This window comes from Prinia subflava, chromosome 1 (assembly GCF_021018805.1).
Source record: "Prinia subflava isolate CZ2003 ecotype Zambia chromosome 1, Cam_Psub_1.2, whole genome shotgun sequence".
Classification (NCBI taxonomy): domain Eukaryota; kingdom Metazoa; phylum Chordata; class Aves; order Passeriformes; family Cisticolidae; genus Prinia; species Prinia subflava.
In genome coordinates this window covers 51577998-51603069 of record NC_086247.1, presented here as the reverse complement: position 1 = coordinate 51603069, position 25072 = coordinate 51577998, and the positions used below count along the sequence as shown (strand labels likewise).

The 25072-nt window shown below is 40.9% G+C and overlaps 1 protein-coding gene across 5 annotated transcripts in view; it reads right to left on the bottom strand.

Annotated features, from left to right (window-relative positions):
* The window catches only part of MTCL1 (microtubule crosslinking factor 1), a 104045-nt gene that overhangs the window by 77788 nt on the left and 1185 nt on the right, over positions 1 to 25072 (bottom strand). For all 5 annotated transcript variants that reach the window (XM_063396371.1, XM_063396378.1, XM_063396397.1 and 2 more), the window contains exons 2-3: positions 13803 to 14027; positions 12125 to 12283 (exon numbers count right to left, since the gene is read on the bottom strand). In XM_063396371.1, the coding sequence (XP_063252441.1) occupies positions 12125 to 12283; positions 13803 to 14027 (384 nt within the window). The remainder of the gene's footprint in view (positions 1 to 12124; positions 12284 to 13802; positions 14028 to 25072) is intronic.

The window sequence follows — 25072 nt, the reverse complement described above, 5'->3', positions numbered from 1 at the left end:
TACCCTGACAGCTCACCACAACAGTGGAGAACATATTAGCTATCATTCTACAATTTTGGTACATAATGGTCAAGGTACAAGAATCAGTGGTTTTAATAAAATGGTGAAGGAAGCCCCTTCCCACAAGTGATTCCCACCCTTTCAAATCCTTATAAGTAATATAGAACCTACATTTCAGTTCCTCCCCAAACTACAATGGGAACCTTCCCCTATAATTGCCCATAGTTTATGACACCTGTGGACACCTGTGGGAGTATGCACTACATCTTCTGGTTTGGGAATAATCAACAGATTGGTAAATTCATCATAAAAGACATGTGAGCATGCCAATTGAAAATCAGAAGGATTCCTTTAGAAAGGAAGACTTTGGGAATAACCCATCTGTGTGCCTGGGAAGATCATGGAACCAATCCTCCTAGAAACTATGGTAAGGCACATGGAGGACAGGGAAGTGATTTGAGACATCCAGCATGGCTTCACCAAGGGCAGGTCCTGCCTGAGCAACTGTCTTGGGTTATGTAACAAAAAAAAAATGTGTGTTCTATTTCATCTGTAGAAAGCAGTTGGGGGATGGTTTCTTTTTTCTTTATCTCTTGTAACTCCAGAGGGGAGGAGGGTGGATGCCTTCTGATAATAGACCATCTGTTAAAACCAGGTGGGGCAGTGTTTCTTATCTCTTTCATCAACTGTCCACCCTCTGGGGATATCTTCTGTTAATGGGCCATTAAGGCTCACCAGTGACATGGCACATTACACCATCCCATTGTGAGATGCTCCACCCAGTGGGGAGGAGCCAAGCATTCCCTACCCAGATAAAAATGGGGATGCAGGGACCCCAGACATCCTCTTTTCCACTGGATTCTCAGAGGAAGACTGGGCTCAACCTGTCTACAGGATTTGTCTCCGTTTCAACAGAACCACACCTGTCACTCAGGAGGACTTATTTGGGCTGCTTCCCACACCCTGGCCAACAGGGTGTCAGGTTGTATTCCTGACTCCATCAGGGTTTTCTAGGACTTTTGTTTGTTTGCTTCTTTGTTGTTTGTTGTTGTTGTTGTTTTGGGTTTTTTTTGTATTACCGCATTTGTATTTTTTAATATTCCTAGTAAAGAACTGTTATTCCTAGTCCCATATTTTTGCCTGTAAACTCCTAATTGCAAAATTGTAATCATTTGGAGGCAAGGGGTTTTACATTCTCCATTCCAAAGGAAACTCCAGTTTTCCCTGACAGATACCTGTCTTTCCCAACCAAGACAGCAACCTGATGGTCTTCTATCATGGAGTGACTCCATCAGTGGGCAAGGGAAGAGCTAACTGACGTCATCTGTACTTCTGTAAGGCCTTTGACACAGTCCCCCACAACATCCTTCTCTCTAAAATGGAGACATAGAGATTTGATAGGTGGACTGTTTCATGGATGAGGCATTGGTTGGATGGTCACAATCAGATGGTAGTGGTCAATGGCTCAATGTCCAGATGGAAGAGCTCTGGAGAGACCTTAAGGCAGCCTTTTAAAATTAAAAGAGTCTTATTAGAACAATGAGGACAGGCTTTTTAGTAAGGCCTGTTGCAATAGGACAAGGTGTAAAGGTTTAAAACTAGTAGAAGATAGATTTAGATTGGACATAAGGAAGAAAATTTTTATGATGAGGGTGGTGAAACACTGAAACAGATTGCCCAGTGTCCCAGGGTGACTTTATGATGTTTGTATCCCCAACTGTCTGTTCTGTTTATGCTGAATATTAAGTTCTGCACCTTTAAGACTGGTTCCAAGAGTGAAGTGGGAGAGAAGAAGCACACAGTTTGTTTTAGAAACTGCACTTGCTCCCCTGCACTCCTTCTCACAGACTGTGCTGTCTGCAGCACGGACAGTATGGAGAGAGCCCTCCTTTGCTTTTAGTTGGTGTTTTAGCTAGCTGAGGCCAGAAGTTTTTTAACTGTTCAGCTAATTTTTGGTCTGGAAACACAAGGACTGTGGTCCAGGGCCCCCCCAAGGACTGGGACATTGGACCCAAGTCCCAAAGAGACTGAGACAAAGCTGAGGACACACCCACGAAAAGGACTCTCTCTCTTTCTGATCCACAGAAGGACTTTTCTGAAGTTGCCATCTCTTCAGAGCAATGAGAGGTTCCATTGTTTAATATTATTCATTTTTTCATGTTTGTGAGTACTTTGCTTGTTAAATAAACAGTTTTTTCCACTTTTCTCCAAGGAAATCTTTCCCAAACTGGTGGAGGGGAGGGGCCGCTTGAATTTGCTTTCTAGACAGACCCCATTTGGAGTTTTCCTCCTAAATTTGCCCTAAACCAGGACACTCAGAGAGATGGGAGATGCCCCATCCTAGAAATATTCAAGGTCAGACTGGGGGCTCTGAACAACCTGATCTACTTGAAGATATCCCTGTTCATTGAAGGGGGATTGGAGTAGATGACATTTAAAGATCCCTCTGTTCTATGAAGGATAGACTCTTGAAAACTGAAAGAAGAGATGAACAAAACAAATCCTCAATTATTTTTATAGAAAAATATATCTGATTAAAAACATTAACAAGAAAAACAATTTAAACGTTTTCATATTTGCATCTGCCTTAGAACTGTTTTATCATACAATTTAATAACTTTATTCCCTCCTCCATCCCTTCAAAGTCTTTCGTTTTGACATCACTGAGCTCAGGGATGCGAATTTATCCTGAATTCTGCATGCAGCAGTGATGAGGTGAGTTGCTATCACCAATCTCTGCACAAGACCCACTTTCTCTTGGCACAGCTGACTGAGGCAAGAGCACACTGAAGAGATTGGACTGTAACTATTTTGGAGTGATCCCTGAGAAAGAGGCCTTAAATAGACCAATATGTACATCTGTCAGTCTCAGATGGATCGTTGTGCTTCTTCTGCCCACAAAGGCAGTATGCTGATGTCCCTAAATATCAGCACAGCTTACCCTCCCAGCTCTGGCTACTGTTGTTGGAGGAAGACCTAAAATTTGGGTTAAAATATCTTGTAATTTTTGTATTCATTTTGGCTAGAGCTTGCATCTTGTGACAAAATACACAGTAAAGAGAAAAGGAAACAAAGAAATCACGAGTAGTGTACCCATTGGGGCAGACTGTGTCATTTTTCTAGAATGAATGAACCACCATTATGGATATTTAAAGGAACGTCAGGCTTTCTCACACCAGGGCACATCAAACCCAAACCCAAATCAAGTGAAGGCTTTGCCATGCCTCCTCCCACAGAACAGATACTGCCTCCTCACCAGGCATTTTTCTGCAGGTTGAGTATAGGAACAGTCAGTGAAAAAATATCCTAACCTTGCAGCGAGCTCCCAGCTGATATAACTGCTGGCTAAACCAAAGGGGGTGTGGGGATCACTCCTGTGGGGATGAGAAAGAGGCTGAAATACTGCACTCACCACTGCTTCAGCATGGATTGGGTTTGCAAAAGAGCAAGATAGGTGAAAGTATCCTCATCTGAGGCTTGAAGAAACAGGTTGTTTACTGAGAGCAGCAAAACGTGCCAATAAGAAGTTTCTTGAAGAGTAACAACTGACTAATTCCACCTCTTTACCACTTAAACCCTTTTCCTGACCTACTTGCACCGGCTGACTCCCTTTTTCCCTTTCAGAAGAATGGAGAACTTCTTGACAGATCCATGCAATGAGTGGCACTCTGCCAAGCAGGGCTGCCTTTTAGCCAGCAAGACTTTGGATAGGGGAGCCAGGCTCACCTACACAGTGCCAGGCATAGAGAAGGGGGAAAGTCCAGTGCTGTAGTATGTGGCAATGGAAAACTTGCCAGGACGGTCAGATCTTTGCCCCTCATTCATCCTCTGACAGCTTGAGTAGTGCAATGTTAATAATTCATAAGTTATCTGTGCAATGAGTTACATGCTCCTTTTAAAAATAGAACTAGAGAAGCAAGCCTAAATAATTAATTTCAGAAGAAAAATAATCAAGTAACCCTTTCAAAGAAGAACAAAAATCAATACCTCTGACTTTTTTTCACCTTGCTAAGCATTTCCAGACAATACCGTCCCCATGGATGACAATGCTCCGGTGTGACACATATTCCTAAGTGCAGCATCACCACAACAAAAACCACAGGCAATCTGGAAAATTTGTTAAGAATCTATGCACCTCACAGAGCTCCTCTTCTCACCCTGACAGACTGTCTCTCCCTCTTTTCCGTCCTGCTACCCGGGGCTCCAGATGCCGGGATGGAATTACGGGTGATGTGAGATGAAAGCGGTTGGCGTCCTTCGCCAGGAGCCAGCCAAAGGGCGGCAGGGAAGCTGTGCCTCCCGGGAGGGGCGGCACCCAGCTGGCCACTGATGCCAGCTCTGCACTGAGCACCAAGTGAAGGCAGCTTTTTTTACAGGTTTGCACACCGTTTCTCCTTCAGCTGGAACTCCCTGATATGCACAAGGCTACATTCACTTGGGATCTGTGCTGGCTCCTCCAAGAGCCCTGGGAGGAAAGCAGGGTGGGCAGGGCATGAGATATCTCTAAACTACAATGCCCTGGTATCCACCTCCACCCCAAACACTGTGTGACACTTCCCACCAGGACAGTTGCCAGATGGTTGCTGATCTGAATTAGTATCACCAGAGAGTGGAACAACAAGGGATAAACCTAATCAACTTCAGCATGCATTTAGCTGTGGATATTCTAGCTTTAAATCACAGCTTCTGTTCACAGAAACAGCAGCATCCTGTGACAGATTACTTCTCCTGAAACAAAGTCTTGCCCACACCTTGGCAAGGAAAAAGGTACTGTCTTCATCTAGGACTTATGTCCCAACTGAAACATGATTTGGAATATGGAGAGCATGCACTTATTTATCCCCCAGAACAGCCCTTGAAGGGGGCCTACCAATATTTTGCAAGGGTTTGCTGAAGAAAACCTTTAATTATATCAGGATTTATTAAGGAAAGGAATGAAAAGAAAAGAAAGTATTTTTTCAAATGAAAATGTCACAGAGACTATAGTTTGTTTGCAGTGTCACTGCTGATACCCATGTGACAGACAGCAGGATTATTTTTGGTAACTGGGTGGAGGATGGGGAGACTGATACACTATTTGAGCTTCTCCATGCCAGTCTCTGCTATTGAAAAAGTTGCCAAAAGACTTTGCTATGTAGTAAGGAAAATGCATACAGCACAGAGAAATTTCATTTATCATACAAAGAAGATTTCCTTATAACTAATTGGTAGCTAAACAGTCATGCAGCTATGATAGGTCATTTTCCCTGCTGTAAATGCCATCACTTAAACATAATTTCTCCATAGGCAAGGGCAGTTGTGGTCCTTCAAAGTATTTGGGAATAATGAAGGGGGTGAATCAGCAGAAGCCCATGCCTGGGGTGAGAAATTCAGGCTGAGTAACATATCAGAGATTTTGCATGAGACACATCTCTGAATCTGATCAGCAGAATCACTGTTACTTTATCTCAAAATCACTCACTTAAAAAATTATAATAGAATTTGGAAGTAGTGTCAGATGATTGCCGGCCAGTCTGGACAAATAGCAAATACCTAGAAAATAAAGACTAATCGGAGCTTGGTGGCAACTTATTTGGTAAATCATAAATCTTAATTTCAGATGCAGATACTGCTCAGGGAGAGGCATTTAGAACACAAGAGACTGACACAAAATATTTTGAAAATTTGAGATGTCCTTTGGTTTAAAGATATTTTTAAATTTCTAAAAAGAAATGTGGACAGTGCATTAGACCATGTATAATATAATTACTTTTTTTAAAAAATCATGTTACAGCTGCTATGTTTTTTGAGTCCAGAGAGATACATTCCCATGCATTGCCTCCTACCAAGAAGGAGCAGACCTTTTCACTCTGTACAGTTCCTGAAATGCCATAACAACTATAAATCATTCACTGTGGATAGGTACCAATTTATTATTTATCACAGTGAAAAAAAGATATTGGAGACAAAATGGTGCTGCGGTAAAACTTTCATTCAGTTAATGGGTTTAGTTATGATTATTGCATAGGACTTCATTACTTAAAACTCTCACAAGCACTAAATTCTAAGCAGGATTGTTGAGTCAACATAGTGTTCTTGCTTAGTCCTTTTAGTATTACTTGAATCTTGTCCTGTTTCTCATAAATTTCCCTTCAGGTAAACTCACTGATAGCTAAAGAAAGGTAATGTACTACAAAAATCAAAGAGTTTTCACAGTATATCCCTACCTCTGTGAGTAAATTTCGTTGAAAAAAATGTCTGAAAAACATTATGTGCCACTTTAATAAATATATATAAATTCCTAGCTAATGAAAACATAAGGCAATATTTTATGCAAACAAGTGTGTTTTCACCAAAAATAATTTCTTTACCAATTGTGTACCACTTCACACCATGTCTATGTATTTATATCAGAGCAATAAGAGGGAAATGTGATTTCAGATTGGAATAATCACATTTTACACGCACAGAGCATGTGTCTGGCTCTACTTAAAAGGTTCATGGCAATGAAAATCACTGTCACACTCAGCCCCAGATTTTACACACAGCAGCCTCCAGATTTCATTTTGCTATATTATGCTTATAATTCTTCCGAGCTGAATTCTTCTATGAGCAAAATGCTCTCCACCTCTATTGATGTTAAACAGAGTATTGCACTTGCACTTTGCAGCAAAACTTGTCTCAAAATAATATGTCTGAAAGACTTTTCAACTTTTCTTGTATATTTCTATCATTTTTATAAGCTTCTGAATGAAGCTTTTCACTCAGTTAAACAAATATTTTAACAGAAAATTTTCTTTGATTGTTAAAAGTAGCAGTTCTTGAACAGTGCCTTAAAATCAGGTGCTGCAGGGGAGGAGCAGAAAATAAGCTTGGGCATTACACCATCCAAAGCAAGTAAAGCTCTTGGATGAAAAAGCATTTATAGAAGTCACTGCCCTCAAAAGCTCACAGGTAACCTGGGAAAGCCCATTTACAGTAGTTACTGGTTCTCATCTCAGTCTGTGTCCTGAAGAGGTGTGTTGGAGACATTATTAAGGGCCAGAGGACTAGGACTTCTCTCCTCTAAAGCAGAAATGAATGGAAACAGGATTTCTTGCCTTCTGCCTCTACCCTTATTCATAAAACCACCAGTGAGCTGCATCCATAGCCCTCCATCTGCTGGAATTGGTTTCCTGAGTGGAGATGCCAGAGAACAGCACTCGAACAGTCCCAGCAACCTGAGGGGCTTGAAGCATTTCAAGTTAGGAGCTGACCAAGAGAACTTCAGCGTCACATGGGAGGCTGCTGCTATTGCAGAGGTCCTTGCAAGACAGAAAGCAACACTTCTGGTTGCTCCCCCTCTGGTCCTTCTGCTTTCAGCAGCCATAAGAAAGACTGTCACCTGCTCGGTAGGGCCAGCACACAACCAACAAATGCCCCTTTCTTCCCAGTTACACAATTCTCATTCATTTCTTGCTAGCCCATTTCACAGTACTCACATCAAACCTTTCAGCAGCTTCTACCCCTGACCTTATTCCTCCCCTCTCTTTGTCTGGTCTGGCAGGGCTGCCCTTCCCCAGCAGCGTCAGTGCTGCCACAGCTCTGCCTTGTTCTTTACCCTGGCTCACCACGCCAAACCCAGACAAAGGATGTGGGAAAATACACATTTAGCAGCTGCAAACAAGCAACCAACTCATCCTCCTCATGGGGAACAGGAGCTGGTCCTGTGCCATCTCGGTGCTTTTCTTCAATAAGTAGCAAAAATGGTTTGTTCTTCCCCAGGTATGGAGCTTCCAGAGACAGGATTTGTCTAAAAGGTACTGCTTGCAGAAGAATTAATGAATGCGATACATAAAGGCACCCAACAGTTGCCAAGCACGATTTCCTAGTTGCTTACACTTAGACTAAGAATAGATAATCCTTTTGTGAAGCATCTTTCCTGAGAAAATATAAGAAAGGAGTTCCTTAAAGATGCCCAGGTGGCTCCAGGGAAATGTTTGGGGTGAGTTAGATGTTGAGTAGAGATGTTGAGCTCTCAAAGAAAATCCACTTGCTATTGTCAAGCCTTTGAGAAAAGTTCTGATTTGTAGATGCTCAGAAGAGAATTGATAAGGGCTTTGCATTGATGCAAAGGAAAGGAAACTTTGGAAAAAAGTGTTGTGAATGCTTCTTGGTTGATTGATCGAGAAAAATTCTTAATACACATCAATATTTCTCATGAGGTGCATTAGGATATTAGGAAAGGGGAAATGACACTTGCAGGGATGTTGCTGAGGTAATTTGTTAGTGATGGAGTAATTTCTTTTCTCTCCTGGCAGCCTGCTGGCTCAAATGGCAATGTTAATAACCCAGACAACACGAGGGAAAAGCAAGCAAGCCTTGGCAGGGATTTGTGTTCTTATCAAATCTGTGAGGGCACACTGCCTTTGCTTCCAAAGCTGTAAGGAGGAAGCAGTTTTGTTAAGTCACAGAAAATCCCAGCAAATTCCTAGAAGGGACAGTTCTCAGAAACATCCCAGGACATGCTACAAAGAAGTGTTCACAGCAGTAGGAAAACTCTGCAGGTCTAATGGAGAATGCCACAGAGAAAAGTATCAGAGGGTGGCCCAAAAACCAGCTGAAACGTTCACAGTAAAAAAGACAGAAAGGGAACACTTGAAAAATGAAAACTGAAAAGTAGGTGAATGTAATCATGGAAAAAAAATCAATGAACCACAGTGTTTCAGCTGATAAAGAAGACTGACACAAAAAACCCTTGCTACAGTCAGTAAAGTTAAAAACATTCAGTGAAAAAACATTATTAGCCAGTGAAAGAAGTATCTTCAAAAGAATCAGTGAGGAGTAGAATTCAGGCAAGAGTGGCAGATGATGAGCAGTGATAAATGAGTGTAATCTGAAATAAAAATAGGAAGTATTATGGAAAAGGAAAGAACTATATTATCTTTTGGCTAAGAGAACTGAAAGAAAAAAAAAGGAAGTGCAGTGCATGAGTAAGCAAAGTGAATGCCAGGATACTGATGAAGACATTCAGAGAAGAATGATGTCTAACTGGAAGACATCAGAATTGGACAAAATTCACAGGCATTCATTAAACATCCTTATCAACTCATATCGTAGCTCAAAACACAGGAAATGCAGCAAAAGGCTGGAGGGACAGAACACATTTATTTAAAAAAAAGAAGACAAAGGGAAAGAAGGAGGTTGCATTATCCTAAAAACCTGCAAGTGACTCACCAGTTATCTGAGAGCTCCTTAATGAAACAATCAGTGAAAATCAGAATATTTTCTAGATGGGGAGTATTTGGCAGATACCAGAACAGAACAAGGGCCTAGATGCTGTTTTGATAGATTATGCAAAAGCCTCTGAAAGTGTGTCATGGAATGGGAATCCAGAAACACCTGGGACTGGGGAGGGAAGTGGAAGTGCATTAGCAGCAATTCACAGGGAGAGAAGAGAGAAGAGGTTCGGAGAGGAGAGGTTCGGAGACGTTCGGAGAGGAGACTGTGAACGATTATTTTCACAGTAAGACACACTGAGAAATATTATTTAGTGACAAGAGAGCAAAGTCTCTCTCATATGTACTTAACACAACAACTTGAAATTACATGGTCAGTAGGAGGCAAAAAATAATTTCCCAGTTGAAACTGTAAGGGTTCTTTCTTAAGGAAATAAAAATTTTATTTACATAGAACAAGCCTATATACCCAAGAATTCCTTTTCAAAATATCACAGGAGATCAAAACAGGTATTGGTCTAAAAAAATATATAATAGCACTAAACATGATAAATGTTAGAAATTTTTCAAAAGATTATGATAAACACCAAAGGTGGCTTTAAAGAAAGAGTGCTTTCAGAAGTGCGTACAATTCCTAAAGGTATCTCAGCATGCAAAATTCATTAAAGATAATCAACATATATGCCATCTACTGCAGTGAGAAATGGGACCCAAGGGAATTGTGTGCCACACCAAAGCAGAAACGAGCACTGAATTAAGCAATAAATATGAACACAGATGTGAGAAAACCTTTCTGCACCTCCCAGGATGGAGAATAGTCAAGGATATCACAGGGAATGAGCATATGGTTGCAGTAAGCTATGTCAGAGAGTGAATACTGTCTAACTGGGTCTCAGGCAACGCTCCAGGACCGGATAGGAAAACGCTCCTTCTACTTGTCAGTCCTTGGACAGACAAGATGCAGAGTTAGGGTGGATTGGGAAGAAGCTACATGGCTGTGGGGTCACTTTTGTCCTGATATATAAAGCACCAGCTTTCCCATTGGCACGTCTATAATACATTCTTTGCACACATTAAATGTTCCTAAGGAGGCACCACTTCTGGTAGTTATTTAAACACATCTTGAATGAGGAATATTTTTTTTTTTAGCAATGTCAACAACATTGCAAACATACACTCATCTGACACATGCATAGCTGTTTTTCTCCAGCTTTTGGCTCATCTGTCCTTGTGTGACCTGTCAAGGACTCCAACCTCATCTTCTCACCTCCTGTGACCTTGTGAAATTGTGACTGCCAGAGAAACCACAACTCATGGCTCATGAAACCAGACTATCTATACTACTACTACATCTCATGATCACTCTTGTGCCCTGCTTTATCTCCACATCAGCATGAATACATCCCATCATTCTACCTGCTATGTCTCCCTTTCCCTAGCTCCCCTCCAGTTTTTGCCTCTTGGGGGGCAAGGAATGTTTACAAAGCAAGGGTGCATTCACTTCATCTTGCAATCCAGCAGGGAGACAGCTGACAGCAGCACATCCCAGCACAGCTAGCCTGCTGCAACCTGAGCAGCAAGGTAAATTCAGCCTGGTTGGAGATAGCTTGAGTGTTCAGCACTGCTGGACCATTTTTTTCCTTACTTCTCATCCACAATTTAGTTTCTGCTTTAACCCCAAGACCCATCAAGCAGTACCCAGTGGACCTGCATGTTAATCAACAACAAGCAATAAATTCGGCACTGTGGATGAGACGGTAATTTTGTACAGAGCAGCGACCGCAGACCCCGTAACATGGTATCATGTCCACTCAGCACAGCATTCACAAATAGCATTGAGAAAGGAGAAGAATAGCTAAAACATCATGCAGACTTTATCTTTTGTGTCAGGTTCACAAGTAACCTAAGCAACACTGATATGTATACCAGCTGATGATCTGTTCTGTTAGGTACAAACAGTCCAAAACTCCTGCACCAGACTACTCATAACTCAAACACACTGAGAAATTAAATAGGGGCTGTCCTTATAAAACTGAGCCAGGCTTTGTGCCAGTTGACTCACAAGTAATGTTGGAAAGATTAAAATAACACATAATTGCACCAGCTCTCTAAATCTGACCAGGGCTCAGAGGATAAATGCCTTACCTCATTACGTTTAAATGCTCTATCTCAATCTGGTTTAAAAGAGAGCAGGGGCTGTGAGCTGCCAATCTGCTGTACTGTTAAGAGAACAGAAATACCACTGCAGATTGGGATGTAGGCTCCAGCAAAGAGCTGTGCTTAGTATTTGGCTTTCCTTTACGGTCCCCTGCTCCTCAGCTCACTTGCTTCCAAGGATCGTCACTTCAGCCAGTATGACTGTGTGTCAGCACCAGTTGAAATGATCCCTTTTCTCAAGAGACACTGTTTCTGTGCCTGAAGTGTAACATTATTTATACATTACAGACCACATTCTCACTGCCCAGGTCATGCTGATGGCTGCATGACCACCACTGAAGAGTACCAGCCAAAGCAGCAGCTTGCCTATCTGAACCCTGCTCTCAGAGACAAGTCATTGCACACTTGATTTGACTTTCAAGTGGGTGGAAGTCCCAGTTTGTGTAAAGAACAGCCAGAACTAGCTGGAGTCAAATCAGAAAGAGTTTTGCTCCAGCAGGAAGAGGGTGTTTAAGGAGAAAGCTTAAAATGGGACAGAAGCCCTGTGAGAAGCCCCAGACAAAAAGTGGAGCATCACTCATCTACATCTCTATTGATTCAAAATTACTGATGGCGTATCTGGGACATAGAGCAAAGGAGACCTCTGGGGCAATTGTACAAGCAATATCAGCAAGTGTTTCATGTAAGAATTAGTCTAAGATATCTGTGAGCCAAATTGCCATTCTAACCCAGCAATACTGCTCTGCATGGTTTTTCTGACAATTGTTTACCTCTTTTAACTTGTCCAGCTCATTTTGCAGTGTCTGCTTGGATACTTCCACCTCAATGATTTGCTGCCGAAGGACTTCATTTTCATCTTCTGCTTTAACTCGTTTCTCCTCCACACTCTCCAGCTCATGGTGCAGTCTGACAGAAACATCTTTGGCTACCTGGTAAAAAGAGCACAAACACATGAAGATCATCCATGAGGAGCAGCAGCTACAGTATGTCTCCTACAGTAATAAGCATATTACAGCCCTAGACAAGCAAGAGATTTTTAATTCAATTATGACATTCTTGATGGAATACTCCAAGCCTTCCAAGTACCAAAATGAATATTCATTTCTAATAAAGAAATCCGGAATGAAAATATATTTGATTACCCATCACCAGCTCCCTCTCCACATTATGCTAAGGCAATGTCATGAACAGCAGGAGGAAACAAGCAGGCACCAAAGCTGCCCATCAAAGTCCCAGCACATCACATAGATAAAGCCAGAGACAAGGAATTGTGCTGTACAGCTGATGGGCAATCCATCAAAGCAATGTGTGTGCAGTCACAGCCACACAAACTTGCTGCTCTAGCAGCAATCACAACTAGGCAAGAGTGATATGAAAGCACAGAAACATATGCTAGGTTAGGTTTTCTGACTCTAACCTAACAAGAACAGATATTTACTCTAAAAACATTTGTAGAGGTGATACATCATACGACACAAGGAATTATGGAATTACAAGAAGTCAGTAAAACCAAAGCAAACTAACTAAAACACTCAATATCTTTTTCACTGAAATCTAGGTACAAGATTTTTACTGAGTAATGTATCATTACTATTATTATAAGGTTATAATTCAGTTTCCATCATAAAAGAAAAATTAGATCTGACATTTTAAAAGGTTTGATGACATGATTTGTTACTCTCATTTCCACTGCTGACAATCAATAATTCTGGTTTCAGAAGGCTTTATGTTTCACATTTTTAAGTACAATATTAACTGCAATTCCAGTTGCAAGCAGTCCCTCTCTACAGAAGCTATTTTAAAAACAGCTACAATGTAGTAATATCAAGAAAGATGAGTAAAGCCAGATAAACATCATGTCTACAAACTTTTACTTGGTCTTGATGGAAGCATTTCTGAAAGATACAAAAACTGATTCAGTATGAATAGAATTTTTATGGGTATTTGTGTTTGAAGGGAAAGAGCATTTTGATTCTCTATCTGCCCTGCAAAAATATTAAAACAGTCTGTTCCTGTTACAATTAACTCACTAGACACTAAGAAATGCTTAGACTTAGGCTATTTTTTTTCAATTGTTTGGCATAAGCAAGGAGTGAAAGGAAAGAAACAGCATCAACTGGAAAAAGCATATCAGGTTTTGTTTATATGGTATTGCAAAGCTAAGGTTTTCAGTAAAACCAGTAAAACAAGACCCTTTAAATCTTTCAAATGCAGAAATGTAACTTGACTGTATTTCTTTCATTTTGAATCTGAGCACATGTTTTTTTACTCACTGACACATCTTTTTAAGGCGATGAGCTGAATATTTGTTCTCCTCCACAGCAGAAGGAAACTGGTCATGACGTTTGGAGAACTACTGCTTGTTTCATGTGTCACCCTCACTTCCATTGCGGAGAGCCACATCACAGTCTGCTCTCTTTTGCTGTGAATATAAATCTCTCAACCCACCTTTAAATCTTGTTCCAGGCTCCTAATGAGCTCTCCATCCACATGGCCTGTTTGTGCAACTTTCAAGCTTTTCTGTTCCGCTTTCCTGAGACGATATTGCAGAATGCGGCAGTTCTTGTTTGCCCGGTCAAGCTCTCGCCGGAGCTCCTGCAGCTGGTAAACATCTTCCTCTAAATAGCTGTCACGCATTTCTTCCATTTCAGCCCGGAGTTCATCCAGCTCATCCTGTGAGAAGTCAAAACAGTGCTCCATCATACCTCTAAATCTCACCCATGGGAGAAAAATAGGAAACATGCTTGCTAGGATACCACATTAATGAAATGATACAGACTGCAACACGCAGCTCCAGGAGTCACAGGAACAGAAGTTTTAACCCAACATTGAGTAATTATGTTGACCTAAATTAATGAATGCTTGTCGTATTTCTTTCAACTGCTTTGATAATTAAAAACAAACCAGATGCTCATGTCTCCTGAAACTGGTAACCTTCATTTTACAATCTCAAATTAAAATTAAAACTGCGCAATATTTTACCACTATTTGAACTGATTTCTTGCTTTACTTAAGACTACAATAAACCTACTTAACCAAGTACCTCAACATCTATGTGTGGTGTGCCTTTTTAACAACCAACGTCTCCTAAAAACAAATTTTTTTGAGGGGAAAAAACTGCTTTACATGAAGTACTGAACTGCTCCATATGGAAATGCTGTCCCGTCTGAGCCTAACACCATACACTGGCTTAATGACACTTGGATTGTGTTCAGGGGAAAATGGAGTTTTGTTGTGTGTCATCAATACTTTTAAATAACAGGACCACAGGAACAAAACAAAACCTATACCCATGGGAATAACCTGCTTGTTCTTTCCTGGACATCATGAACTGTCCCAGTTCCACGTTGTATCGTGAGTAGCACTTGCTCTCTAAAGTCAGATTAAAGATTTACGGCTGAACAGGATAAGCTCTAGCATTGCCATTTGTTTAATACGTGTGTGACTGAGGCTCCAAAGCTAGAACTGTTATAAAGGTCTTCCAGGCAGAGGGGTACAAGGAATTAAACTACTGCATGACAGGAAAAAAACATGATTCTACAAACTGAACAAAGCTGGGGAGAAAAAAAATCAGGAAGAAGAGGCAGGAGGAGATTATTTGAAATTAACTATTAATTTTAATTGGTATCTTTAAAATTGCATTTGATATTATAAAGACCAAATTTTCTGTGGAAAACTTTGCTTATATAAGATTCCAGGAGAACTTGTACTGGGACGAGCTGCACTGTGGACTCACTTCAGATCTGTAAATCACTCTTGGAATCCCAAGGGTGGCTGGAGCTTATTTCACACTTGAAATACCAAAGATTGCCAGAGAATGTTTCACACTTGTCTCAGGTGGAGAGGGTACTGCTATGAAGTCAGTACCCTTGACAAAGCTGCCCCTGCCCCTGGCTGAAACGTGTCCCATCCCTGCATCCACACACTCCTGGCAGTGCTCTCAACCATTCCCCCTTCCCCTGGCACGACCAGACTGACATATCAATCTTGCTTCATTGGACCTTGATAACAAATACAAAACAAGTCTTGTACCTGAGCACAGTCCTGACTAAAGGAAGATGTGTAGATGGGTTCTTTAGCCTTGTCAGTTATGTTAGAATTACAGCATCATTCTAACCAAAATCCCATCCGTGTATAAAAACTCCAGTATTTATACAGCTATGGTTTAATTTCAATTAGCTGAGCATAAATTTTGGGTACACACAAGGCTTGTTATTTCCAAAATTACAAAATTACTCTGGGCTCACCAGTGAGGCTTTGCTCCACCAGTACAGCCCACTCAGGGCCCTACACCAGTCTCCCTAGATGCTCTGAAAGGACAGAGAAATTTTCTCACAAGCCCACTACGTCATTGCACATTCTCCATATATTCAGATTGCTGCTGCGGGAGCATCCTGTCCCACAGTCTCTCTGGGCCAGGTGCAGGAGCAGCATATTTGTGTGGATGGATAAACTCAAGGGTTACTCCCCAGTGAGCTGGATCATGCTCACACCATACACTGTCTGAAAAGGAATAGTGTAAGCACAGTCATCGAGGTTACCCTTGCAGCAATAACACCCTCAGAAGTTCCAAATACATTAATTAGGCACAAACAGCTGACTTCAAGGAAGCAGATGAGCTCTGCAGACCAAATCCAGCAGGATTATTTCAAAACAATTTAGGATCCAGGCTCTATCTACTCCTCCTCAGGACACAGCCAAATACTCTGTCCAGTTTACAGCCAACACACTGGTGAAGTTTTGATAAATGATGTATATTTTTAAAAAGAAAAACATAGCAATGCATGCTTGACTGGATTGGGAACGAGACCTGCTTTTCTTTTCTGTGTACACACTTATCACTACGCTTCACATTTTTTGACGCTTTGAAGAGGTAAAGTAAAAGTTTACCCAGTGAAGATAAGAGATGCAGAAGAAAATGTCAAGGTTTTAGAAACTGATTAGAGAGTAGCAGTGGCTTTTGAACCTAAGAAAACGAGTACACTTGTGCATTATCAGTTTATTAATGAGTTATTTTGGCTAAGGTACTCATACCAAAAGTAGAGTCTTTACCAGTCAGAGCTAACACAGCCCCAAGGAATGAACAGGACCAGAGCTATTTCTTAAGGTTTGTCTGCAGAGTCAGCCACTGAATTTACCTCAACTAGATTTAAGTTCAATTAAATTTTTAATGTCATCTTCAGAATGCTAAAGTTAGATTAGTAATTTGTTTGTAAATTAAAATTTTGAAACACAAATCCACAATAAAGAAAAACAACTGTCATCAACAAATTAATGGGATCTGGTTTATAATCTGATGTTTACATTTAAGAACTGAGCAATGGCCTTCATGTATGAAGTAGTCTGCAATTATAATGTCATTGCTCATCTCTTAAGCTTCCTTCTTATCTTTACTAGGTTTTGTTGGTAGCAAATATGGTTGGTTTCTAAAGACAAATAATAAACGATATTTGATTTCAAAGCATTTATCGCAATCCAATTTGGAGAGTGAAACGCACATGATCTTCTACAACCCAATCCCTGAAACACTCATCCCTATGAAGCAGAATATTTCCAAATCCTATCTCTGGGTATGGGAGTTCTCCCAGCCATAAAAGTCACTCTGTCTGTGTTGGGGATTGAATCCAATGTCTTTCCTCTCACCAAAGAAATCCCTCAAAGAGTTGCAAGCATTGGCACGAGCCATGTTTTGGAAGATAGGACTGTCTTTAACTTCCTGGTAAACCAAAGTTTTCTCCCTTATCAGCACAACTATGACTTCATAAGTCAGTGTTGTGGAGTTTTAATTTGTTTGGTTAGTTGGTTGCTGTATTTTTGTTTTGTTTTCTTGGTTTTCTTTAATTTATTTGTTTTATTTTAGTTTTGGTTTTTTTGTTTGTTTGGAGTTTTTTGTGCTATGCTTGCCTCTGGTTTTGGTTATAATACAAAGTTTGTTTTTCTCTAGTGTAATTTTGCAGATAAATTAAAATTTAGAATACAATGAAGGAAGTTGTACTTTAAAACCTCACATAATTCTCCTCTCAGATATTTTGACTGAACTGAATTTCTTTTCCACAATTAGTTTCTTTTCTACTCCCCAAATTTTCACATAGAAATCAAACTGTGTCCTGACTTCTTGTATTTAGAGATACAGCATCCTTTGGATGAGCTTTAAAAGAAGTCAGCATGAGGCCACAAATAGTTTTGACTGTATAAGGAGTAGAAACCTCACTGTACAGCTGCATGCAGTATCAGCCCATTTTCTGCTGTATTGCTGCAGTGCTTGGGGCTTCAATCTATGTAGTCTGTCCAGCCCAGAGAGGAAAAGAACCAGATTAAATCAGACAGATTAAACCCTTTTGAATAGCAACATGAAGTCCTATATTTATATAATAAATATATAGAGAGGAACATGTCACCTCTGGAAAATCTGGCTCAGATTTTGTATGTCCGTCAGCACACAATTATTGATACTGGGATAACCTTTAACTAAACCATAACAGTTTAACTTTACTTACAATAAAGACACAACCTTGCTTTTGATACAAGCCACAAAGCCAGTGAAAAGGGTGTAGATGCTTTCATTTGTTAACAGCTTATTCTGCTTGGCAAGTACTCATGATTCTGCTGTGAACACTGAAACTGTATGGTAACAGATCCTAAGCCAGGACTGTTACAATTGCACCTGGAAAATCAGAACAGCTTAAACTCCTCTTCTGAAGTGATCCGTGCACAGAAAATGAAGGAATCTAAGTTAAATCTCATAACTCAAACTATGATGGTGCTACTTACTAAGCTGGCGAACAACTGCTTTGAAGGAAAACATGTCAATCATTTGTGAAATTAAAGGTAAATACAGCAAAGCCAAAACTCCCAGCGTGGTGGTTTGCAAAAAAGGGATGCTCTGGCTGCAAGGCAGATGGAAATAACAGATAAGTCAAACTCTTGACTTAATTAAAATGCATTGTTCTTACTACTCTTATTATTGTGAGTTAGAATTAAAGGCCTTTTTCTCAGGAGGTATTTGGCTTCATACTGTAGATTTTAATATTGTAAAACTGAAAAAAGAGACCAGAATAGGCACTTAAAAGTAATTAAAATAAACAGGCAAGAAAGTAGCCATCCCTCTTTGTTCATCTAAAAATGGAGAGCTGCTCCCCTCCTTAAACAGGGAGGACCTGCTCCAGCACCCCAAAGTGGCAATTGAAATTGAGAGGTTAAGTGCTGGCATCAGAAGCTTCACTTTGCTGTGCATTCCTGAAGGGGATGAAAGCCTCCTCTTGATCCCTTTTAATTTAATGGTAATTATGCTATTACTTTCAGTAAAAACAGCACGAGTCACAGTGTCCTGCAAGAAGGAATATTGTTTAGGAAAAGCTAAACTGCTTTTCTTTCCCTAGGTCACTCTGGTCATCAGAAAAAAATGAATGGAAGCGTGTTTTCTAAGTGGCAGAGTGGCAGCTCTTTCCAAATTTGTGGGAGAAATCCAAGTTGCACCAGCTCCTGAGTCTTTCAGCTTGTGATTTCACTTGGCCCAAGTGACTTCCTAAAGGCCAGCTATTTGGGGTCTAATAGGAACTACCCATCTGAGAGTCACAGGGTGGCTGTAGGGACACAGGGCCACACGCAAACAACCACTCCAGTGGCAGGAGACCCCGAGAGAGCAGCACAAAAAACCAGAATTAGGATTCCCCGTTTGCCTGTCAGTGTGCCCAGCCAATGTGAACTGGCTGAGAAGGGGAAAGCCTTGTGTGCCATTTCCATCACTGTGTAGCCCAGATACATACTGATAGGTCATTTTCTGTCTACTGTGCAAACTGAACACTTGCCTGTCAGAAGAGAAGCCATTGCCTCATTAATACCTTTACTGATGTCATGCTTGTTTATTATTGATTTAATTACAATGAAGTATAATTAAGAACAAATTATAGGAATATGCCTTGTTTATGATTCTTAAAAAAAAAAAAAGGAGACAAAGAGAAGACAAAGAGAAAAGGTTAGGCCATGCAGCTATTATACTGAGTAACCCATCTGAGTCATTCCCACTGAAATGACCAGGAATACTTGCATAACTTATGGGCTCTGTCTATCCAGCCAGTCTGGTTATGATCTGTAACAAAGTCTGAAAATAAATTTTCCAATCATCTCCACCAACTGCACACTTCTGTCCACAGAGTGTGCAAGGAACGGTTTCCTTTGGAAATAAAACAGAGACCTGCACTCCAAGCATGCATCAAATGTGCTCCATTACTCGAGTCCTCTGCACAGTTTTAAAACATATGCATGATGGGGATGTTCAACGGGCCAAACTAAATGCGGTCCAAAGCAAGACCACTAAACTGCATATAAATACAGAGGAAGGGTCATCTGCACCACTTGCATTTAGGTCAGCCTGCTGACCTACCTTCACTGAGATTAATTACTGCCTAAAATAAAAAACCTCTTATCTCAGAGCCTGAGTAGAGACTAAATAGTGGAACGCAACCATTTCGCCATTAAGGAGAAATTACGTGCAAAAAACATTGTAAAATATACACAGATACTGAATTCATTACTCTGTGAACACAGTTATGCACACTGGCAAGGTCTTTGGGCTCCAGTGAATTAGAACACATTGGTGTCCAGAAGTGATATGCTAAGTTGAAAATACCTGCAAACTAGGAAGACAAAAACACACAAAAGCAATAAATTGTATAGTATTTAAGAAAATGCAAATGAAGGAGGAAATCCAATTATCTATGTAAAATATGTTTATTAATTTACCCAAAAGTCATATTTATAGATTTTTGTCAGTATTATTTTCTAAATAGAAAGTTATTTCATATACACTTAGTCAAATGAGGGGAGAGTGGGAAAGGGAAGAAGAGTGGAAATTACAGTGGGTAGCTGCTTTTGCACTGGCGAATCCAGAGCTTCTAGAAAGTCCTTGATAAATCTAAGATTCATGAACTGTGATTTTACATAATCTCTGTTTTCATGTTTTAAATATCTCAAACCATCTATATGTAGGAGAGTCTGCTGCTGCTGCTGCTAAGGAATAAACACAACCCCCATAGCACTTCTCAGCAGAACTGCAGCAGGGATAAATATGCTCTGAAAGGCTTTGATTGGGAAGAAAGCAGCAACCATTATTTTTGCCTCTTGCAAAATATGTTAATAAACCCCAAGTCCCTGGGCCCCTGATGTTATCATTTAGCTCTCAAATCAGACTACTTTACAAGTCATGCACCAACCCAACGTGTTCTGAAGCTTGTGCACAGACCAAGATGTGAACTGAAAAGTCACAAGACCGTGAGCACCTGTTGACTTCAGGGCTGGGTTAACTTTGCAGGATCTGAGAGCGAGAGCAGCATCTGGCTGCTTTTCTGCTTCATTCAAGCATTAGCTACAGAATCATTTCGACACAAATCCTCGACTGGGGCTGATGAAGCTGTTCAAGCACTCGTCAATGGCAACATCAATAGCATTTCTGGAGGGCCACCAAGGCCAAACTATCACACAGCTCACCCCCTCCAGGTAGGCTGGAGGCTGCCAGGGGCTCAGCTGGAGCTAACAAGGCTCATGGCCTCGCTATTCTTCCCCCAAAGTGACATCTCCCTCGGCAGCTGACTGTCCCTCCGAGCCCAGCCACGCAGGGCGTGGGTTACCACGCTCCTTCTCTCCCGGGCCACCGCTCTCCAGGTGGGAGAAGCAGCCTGCCAAGCAGAGATGTGGGATGAGCTGTATTTTGCTAACCCTGGCAACGGGTTAACTAAACGGCAAAAAACCTGGTGCCATCACTTTGCATCATTTTTGCTTTGCAAAACCCTTTGACACGCACAAATCCCTGAAGGTTAATAAAAGCAGCAGAGGAATTACTCCCCCTGAGTTCAGCGCAAGCCTAGGACTGAAAGAGCTACAGTTTCAAGTGAGTAAAGAAATACAATGTAACCTCCCATGACACACATTGTGATTTCAAACAAAAATGAACATGGTTGGGCGCATCAGAGTGGAATAAGGGGCCTGGAGTGGTCCCTTGGTCAATTTAAATCCGGAATATGTCACTATTACAAATGAATATAGAAGAAAAGACAGTTATCTAATAAATCCAAGATAGTATATTTCTATGTTAATCCACACTGTAGCAGCATTTCCAGCATATTGAACTTGTACCAACACATAGGCACAAAGAGAAGGCCAGGTAAAAAAAAAGCACAGCAAGCACCAGTTTTATTTTAAGGGCTGTGGGAAGTGTCATGCCTCATGTAGGAGGCTGCTTTCACATTATGGCCATGAAGGGTGCAAAGAGAAAAGGGGCGTGTGTTGTGACTAAAACACCGCTGCTGTTTCTGCTAGCACATTTATTTAATTAACACAGTCTAAATTAAAGTTTGGCTGAGACAAAGAAAACACGTCTAATTGCTAAAATTTGGGCCCTCTTCCTTAAGATTCCTCATTCTGCTGACAGCTCTACACCACAAAGTGCTTCTTTCCAAGTTTCCCAAGGACTCACACAGCAAACGACACTTCACCATGTGCTGGACATTTTAAAGTAAAATTGAAAATCAACCACTTGTGTGGGCAGTATTTTGCTACTACTAACAGGACTGACTAGCAATAACTAAAATTTTATCTGCTACCAGCAGTTACTAAGTATCTCCTGGTCCTACAGAGTCAGGCACCATGACAAAATCTCTCTTTTTCCACATCAACAACTAAGTGATAACTTTTAAATGCTGCTGTAATATTACAGTCTTCCCCCACAGGTAGCTGAAATATGGTCATGCAAGGAATAGATGAAACTGAAATCAAAGATTAAATTTCACAGAGGTAGTAGAAGAGAGGTTTCTCAGTGTAAACACTTCTCCTCATGCACTTCACCTACAGGCTTAGCTTTGCAGATAGTTAGCTATGGCTAGAGCTACATTCTTATCTAGATTAAAGTCCTGGAAATATATAAGGCAGAAACTTGATACCAAGTTAAAATCTGGCTCATGGCATAAGAAGTCTGAATGTTTGCAGAAGCAGCAGCTTGTTGTGCATTCCGGGGCATTTCTAGTACTTAGTGTATAGAAACAAAAACAAATTATTGTGTTTGGTTTTGCTTTTTTTTTTTTTTTTTTTTTTTTTCTTTAATAAGTAAGGCTTTAATCTCTAGTAATCTTTAGCACTAAGTCTGTGTGTGTCTTCTATAACCTGTGTTACAAACACATGAAAGATAGATGAAAGTTAAAATTCTCTGAAAAAGACTTTATTATGTGCAGTTAGGGCTGCACTCCAGCTGCAGGGAGGGATAAGGAGGAGTGAAAACCACAAAATTTGGCTTCTGGCCATGCTCAGGAAATTAACAGTTTCTTCTGGGATTTATCTAATCATTTGTCTATTTACAGTTGACAGCATCCCTGTTATCCCTTAGCCCCCTCTGGAGAAACACAGCTCACTCCAATGCCAACCAAGACAACTGCATTGTACAAAACACATGGAACAAACCCACAAGTAAACAACCCAGACAGTGATGTGGTTTTAATTTGCAGACTTTTAATAGGTTTTCCTAGGAAAGGCAAATCAGGTTTGGGAATTCTCCTGATTTTTGCACCACTGGGCTATTTCCAAACATTTTGACAGAGGAGCAGAACTAAGTCCTCACACACGCAGGCGGCCAAGCAAAGCAAACAATGTACTCATTTCCCTCAGAAGAGGCAACAGTGTTAGCTCGTGGCTTTCCAGGCACCAGGACATGCCCACCAAAGAAACTTGTCTGTATTATCCTACCAGACTCAGAGATACTTTTAGCATGACAAAGTCACAACCTGAATCAAAAAAAGTGTCAGGACACAATTGCTGTAGATGATGAAGTCATCAAGGTGAAAGATCTGAAGACATGGTTGCACAAGGTGAAAAATTTGGAATGAAGCAGAACAAAGTTCTTCACTTAAGACTTGCCATAGTAAACTAGGTCCCATGATCACAGGGTTCCTCAGGTGGGACACGCTAGCAGGGGTCTGTCCTAGACAATTCAGACACACTCTTTTTTTCAGTTTCCCATAGTTAAAATCACTTTCAGTATAAAGAAAGGGAGCTTGACCCACACTTTGTAATGGGTTTAAGTATATAATACTCCTGTACTTGTGCAAATCCTGTAATGCAAGGAGATGCTCCTGACTTCCATGACTTCTAATGGCAGTGCCAGCTAGCTACTCCTTAAAAGATTCCCATTATCAGTTCTGATTTCATTGCATCTCCTCTTGCTTCTAGGCTGTCAAATAAAACAGAAGCTTGTGATAAAGGTTCTCTGTGCTACACATCTTTTTATAGACTATTACATTTCCCTACCACACTCGAGTTTCCTATCCAATGAGTGCTATAAAAGCTTTGCTATGAGCCAATAATTTTTATTGGTCAGGTTTTCTATTATCCTTTTCTAGATGACCAGCAATGCCCACAGTATTTCAGGTACACTCACTGACCTGTGTAACAACTACAGTTCTACACAATATTGCCAGATTTTCTTAGTTAGTCTCCATTTAGTTCCCATTGAAATCTAACAATTTTTGCAGATTTTCATTTCTCCTTCTCTCATGATGCTCCCGAGTTAACACAACACACTTAAACAGAAAAGTGCATACTTTTTCCCTCCAAGTACTTAAGATTCTGAATATTAAGATTTATTTACCACCTCTGCCTTCATTTTTCACATGTTCCTCGGGGGTTAACTTTATGATTAAGTTCTGTCTGGTCTCTGCTGGGCTTGACTTAAGCTAGAAAAACTTAATGTCATCTGAAAATTTTGCTGTATCATTGCTCATTCCTTTTTCCAGTTCACTAAGCAGCACCAGACCCGGCAAAGAACCTTGCAGCACCCCTGCTGTTACCCTTTTGCTATGCTGAATATTGTTTCTTGTACCTTAGCCAAAACCCCTTAAAGAGCCTAGCCTGTATCTTTATCTCCCTTCTTTCCCAAGGTTATACACAAAACTCATTCTTATTCGAACAAGAATCCTTGATTTACATGGATTTCCATGGTTATTTTGCTTGACAACAGGGTGTTCCCAATATCAGGGAACAAAGATTGTTTTCACCGGGCAGAGTCAAACAGTGGCTGTGGTTACAAGATTATCTCAGTTTATCTTATTTATAGATCTTTATGGATGTAGCTTCTTTGCTCTGCCAAAAGATCAGATTGTAAGTACAAGTCCAGCCAGAGGTTCCCACAGGTCAACCCAGCTCAGAGCTCGCCTGAATTTAGCTTTCCTGTTTCTCCGAGGATGGGTTCATACGGATGTACTTTTCTACCTGTACAAGGATGCAATGACACTCTATTCTTGCTGCTCTTGTTGCTCTACTAGTACTTCACAGCGAGTGGCTTCACTTTCCAGTGATAAAGCATCACAATAAGCAGAGCACATAATGCTGTCATCCTTTCTACATTAAATGAAGGAACCTGTTCCTTTGGCTTTTCCTAAAGGCTGATACTGAGGAAAACAGTTCCTGGAAAGCAGAGTCCTGCTAACCAGTAGAGTGTTTGCAGTGCTTTAGAAAGAGTCAGGGTTTGCTGAGCTACCACCGCGTCAACCAAACGCAACATTGCCAGGGTACATGTTGCATGCGACTGACGTTTATCCAGCGCCCACAAATCGGGCTTTGCAGGGAGCCGCGATCATACGCGTAAGTCCCTTAACTGTGCTTAAGCCGTGCGGCGGTCCTGCTCCGTGGGGGCGGGGAAGGAGGGGGCCGAGGTGCCCGGCTGGTTCTCCCTGCCC